This window comes from Ciona intestinalis, unplaced genomic scaffold (assembly GCF_000224145.3).
Source record: "Ciona intestinalis unplaced genomic scaffold, KH HT000519.1, whole genome shotgun sequence".
Classification (NCBI taxonomy): Eukaryota; Metazoa; Chordata; class Ascidiacea; order Phlebobranchia; family Cionidae; genus Ciona; species Ciona intestinalis.
The window spans coordinates 1-4,451 of NW_004190840.1; the positions used below are offsets into that span (position 1 = coordinate 1).

Genomic DNA, 4,451 nt, shown 5'->3' on the forward strand with positions numbered 1-4,451 from the left:
ATTGTACTGATAGATTATTTACCATTTTAATGTCATAGTTGTTTGGATCACTGATTCCCAAACTTGGCTGAAGATCTTACAAAAGAAAATAGATCTTTTTATGCCAGAGTGTAGGGAAAAAAATAATGAAAAAATAATGAAGCATTATTTATAAAGTTTGAAAATGCTGGTTTATGTACTTGCCGCAAAATTGGTGGCAAACATAATATCTGACTTTACAAAATTCACAAAACTGATATTAACATTGCCTATTATGATTTGGTAAAGACAACAGAAAACAGAAATTGAGACAAAAAATAAACATAATGCACATGAATGAATAAGTAACTCAACCTTGCGTGGCCGGAAAACGACAGTGGTTATAACTCAGGTGTTTTGTTTCATGCACGTCGTGCCAGCTTTACCAAGTATGTTACTTTGTGGTTGATTATTTTTCGAAAAGGATTTTTTAGTTGTTTTTATGTATGGCTGATAAAACAGACAAACAATTAGTGACCACTAGGTTGGAGCGATTACTGTTAAGTGTCTTGCCTAAGAACACATACACCTACAATGGAAGCATCGACGAGCCTTGAACCCATTACCTCTGGATTAAAGGCGCGCTAACCAACTGTAACCAACTGACTTAAGGCGCAGGCGCGCTAACCAATTGTGCTATGACGCCGAATAGCTGTGCAAGCAGATATATTAGTATTTTACTTTTTTTTAAAGCTAAAAATAAAAAAAAAAAAAATTCTTAAAAAAATCAGCTCAATGTTCTCTTACTAATTAGTGCCCAATATGTGGTAAATTAATTTGGTCGTTTACTTGATAAATATTTGATTCTTTTACAGCTTACAAAAGTTCAAAAATATAGTTACCTGATCCTGCATGTGTGATTGTTGGTTGACCATTCTTTGAGAACTCTCTAGTACTATAATGCATAATTGACTGTAAATCATATGGTGATTTGAGGTCCTTTACGAAGTATGCACGGGACTTTTGAAAATTGTGAGCGTTGCCTGTAAGTTTAATGCAAAATAAATATTGTAGTACGAATGGACAATAAAAACATTGAGGACAGTGTTTTACCAATTAAAGGGTAAACTTTACTGTTTTTTTTTGTTAAACCAAATTAACCAAAAACATTGGCGCAAAGTGGTTTGAGCGCCTGATTCTAGCCTCGATAATTAAATTACATTCATTCATTTCTATGCTTAATACACGGGCAGTTAAACACACACTAAATACAACTAAACACAATATTTCATGGGTAAAAAAACCACAAACACATGTATGATGCCACCTTATGAAGTCCACAACAGAACACCTTTAACTCATAGATAAACAAAGAATGGCAATAATCACCCACCGTATTTTACTCTATCTAGGTGAATCTTTACGAAGTCATCACGATCTGGACGACTCTGCTCATGATAAAATCCCAAAGTGTGAAGAAATTCATGAACTATGATTCCGGAATAGTGACAACCATACTGCAAACTCATTGTCTGCTGTTTAATATTCTTTTTATAGCCAACCATAGAGCTGCACATTAATTAATAATTTTTGTTTTAATACTTTGTCTAGATATTCTTGCCCAAGGTTTATAAAGATAATAGTTAAATGTCAACCTTTTGTCAAACTAGTAAAAACAGCCATTGCTGTAACCCAGTAGACCATTTTATTTTTATTTACATGCAGCTTGACCAGTGACTTGTGTAGCCATATTCATGAACATAACTGTAGCCATGCTCATGTACATTATAACTTAACATTAAGTTTGTAATGTTAAGTTATCATTAATATTTGGAGCAAGGTGCCGTAATAAATGAGTTAACCAAGTAAGTAATAGTAGATTGACTAAATTATATCATCCTACAGTGTCTAACTTTACATGCAGCATAAAAACAAACTTACCTGCATCCTTGCCCGAGAGTAATATCAACATAATGAGTTCCATGTTTTTCTCGATCATAAGGCTCAATATCAATACACGTGTTATCTGAATACATTTTGCTAGCCTTCGCCATTTCCTTTTTAAGGCGTTTTGCAACAGCTATTTAAAATAAAAGGTACATTATTTAGCATATCTTTTACTAAAATAAATTAGTCTAGTATTAGTCAGACAGTGTTTTTTACAGCAAATCTAATTCTTGGGGTGTATTTATATAAGTGTTATCTTTCAAGCATAGAGGGTAATTGAATTCTATATAGGAGAAGTCCTACTGGGATGCATATCAGTAGACTGAAAAGTCAGGCTTTGGATGATTAATTGTAAATGGAGTCCAATAGCTGGTATTTACATTACAACAGTAATCATATATTTTTAATTTAAATTATTACTTAGTTAGTACAAAATCTGTCTTTTACAATTAAATCTTCATAATCTCCAAACAACTAATACTGTCTGAACCGCACAACACCAATTAAAGGTGACTCACAATTTTGGCATGAAAGGCTTGCAAGTGTTATTCCAACATTTGAAGCGCTATTTGTGTAAGGTTGCACAAGCACGTTCTGTTTCATACACCTTGTGCCAGCTTACAGGTTACCACATATGCAACTTAGTTAACATTTTTTGTTGTATGTTCTGTGTGATTTTTATGTATAGCTGGAAATTTAGACAACCCAATAGTGACCACTGGATTGAAGCAATTAACGAGCCTTGTACCCATTACCTATGGGTTAGAGGCAGGTGTGCTAACCATTGTGCTAAAGCACCGGAACTTAACAGTTTAATACTCTGTAAACTATCTGGTAGGAATAACTTACTCAAAAACCTATCTAGTTTATAACCAATAGGAATACGACCAGATGGTAGAGCCTTGGTGTCCCATAATATTTTGCCTTTAACATAGAGAGCACTTCCAACAAATAAAGAGAATTCTTCATCATCTTTATCCACATAACCGTACTTCTGCATGTTGTAAATACATTGAATAAAAATGAAACTTTCTATTCTATTCAGTATGGGTGAGATTCTGGGTTTTAGGCCAGATTTGACACATTATCCCAGTCCCCAACGCTTGCAATAGTAAAGTCCTTATTCACGTTTCACAGCGTCACAGTCGGGCGCACTTCTCCAGAATGTTTATCCTCGCCTGGGCACGAGGTGTATGAAACAGAACAAACATGTTATAACTACATTTTTCAGCCTCACGAGGATAAGGCTAGTTACATTCATTTATTGCATCCACCTAAATATTCATTGCATTCATCTAACAATTAAAATAAATGGCTTGTTTGTCCACTAGGTATAGCGACCACACTTATTTTCTTCCAAATAAATGTAAATATCTTTTTACTGTAAACGTGTTGTAACAACTGTTAATTTGTTGCTCTATCCTGACTTTGCATTTAAAATATTTCTAAACCTTCGCTCCCGAAATTAAAGAAACAAATAAAAGCTATTATTATTATTATTTTATTATTATTATTATAACATTAGCACTACCCACCCCTAGCAATTCTGGAATATCATCATCATAGAATTGAATATCGCCTTCAAAACTTCCCTCCGCTGAACACTTACAACTTTTTGGACATGGATCATCCCCACCTTTGGTGCTGTAACCCATAGGGCAAGGTAGTGTGCATTTGCTTACATCAAACTTGCAGTTGACCACTGTTGATCAGAAAATTGTTAGCTAGTTATACTACTGAAAAGTACGGTTTATCTAAATCAATAGGGGATAAAAGAAATATAACTTCTTGGAGATTTTACTGGTCAGAATTTGAGCGTTTAAATTAAAACACTTGAGCAAGAATTTTGTCTATTTTTAAAAATAAAGAAAAGTTCAAGCTATAAATAGTGAATAGCCTACAGAATCTGGCCTATGTGAATTAGGTTTGTACAACAAATGGGTTGAAAATATAAACTTTGTAGCCACAATACAAACAAACCTAAGCATTCGCTAATCTTCACAGGATCTGTTAATGATTCTGGATCATTGCATACTGATGAACCTATAAGTGGGAACGTTAGGTCATTAGTTTTCTACAAGAGTACATGCACTGTGTGCGGAGACAGGAGGAACAAAGTCTTACTATTAGTAGTCTTGTAGTCTTAACCTGACATTTATTAAGGGGTGGTTATTAGTTAATGGGTATATCAACAGACACTGATGTGTTGTTTTATTATTTTATAAAGTACAACGGAACACTTGTGTTATAACAATTGTCATTTTCTAGCCACTTGGGGAAAAAGTTAGTTACATTCCCAAGAATAAGACGTTTATAAAAGTAACATTGTGTTCTAATCAACATAAGCTGAAAATGAAACACTAATATTCTTTGTCAAGATCCACATGTTTAAAAAGTTACAGAATCAGATTGTTTAAATGTTAAACCAACCTTGCAAAAAAGAGACAGCAGCTCCCACAGCTCCACCAACCAAAACAACCACCACCGCTACAATGATGATGAGTTTCATTTTCAAATCATCCGATTCCTTCTTTGCTCTTCCATTC

General features: G+C 34.0%; 1 protein-coding gene across 1 annotated transcript; it reads right to left on the reverse strand.

Moving 5' to 3' along the window:
• Positions 1–781: 781 nt before the first annotated feature.
• Positions 782–4,445, reverse strand: LOC100186632 (zinc metalloproteinase nas-14-like). Its single transcript, XM_002120856.4, has 7 exons — positions 4,336–4,445; positions 3,886–3,948; positions 3,441–3,607; positions 2,755–2,899; positions 1,900–2,038; positions 1,352–1,527; positions 782–1,001 (listed from the first exon to the last, which is right to left on the reverse strand). The coding sequence occupies exons 1-7, from the start codon at positions 4,412–4,414 to the stop codon at positions 835–837; spliced, it is 936 nt and encodes a 311-aa protein (XP_002120892.2). The 5' UTR covers positions 4,415–4,445; the 3' UTR covers positions 782–834.
• Positions 4,446–4,451: the final 6 nt, after the last annotated feature.

Excerpts from the sequence above, each read along its gene's own strand:
- LOC100186632 (XM_002120856.4), bottom strand. The coding sequence starts at position 4,414 with ATGAAACTCATCATCATTGTAGCGGTGGTGGTTGTTTTGGTTGGTGGA. Across the intron at positions 3,949-4,335 it reads TGCTGTCTCTTTTTTGCAAG|GTTCATCAGTATGCAATGAT; the intron begins GTTGGTTTAACA and ends TCCCACTTATAG. Across the intron at positions 1,002-1,351 it reads CCTAGATAGAGTAAAATACG|GCAACGCTCACAATTTTCAA; the intron begins GTGGGTGATTAT and ends TTAAACTTACAG.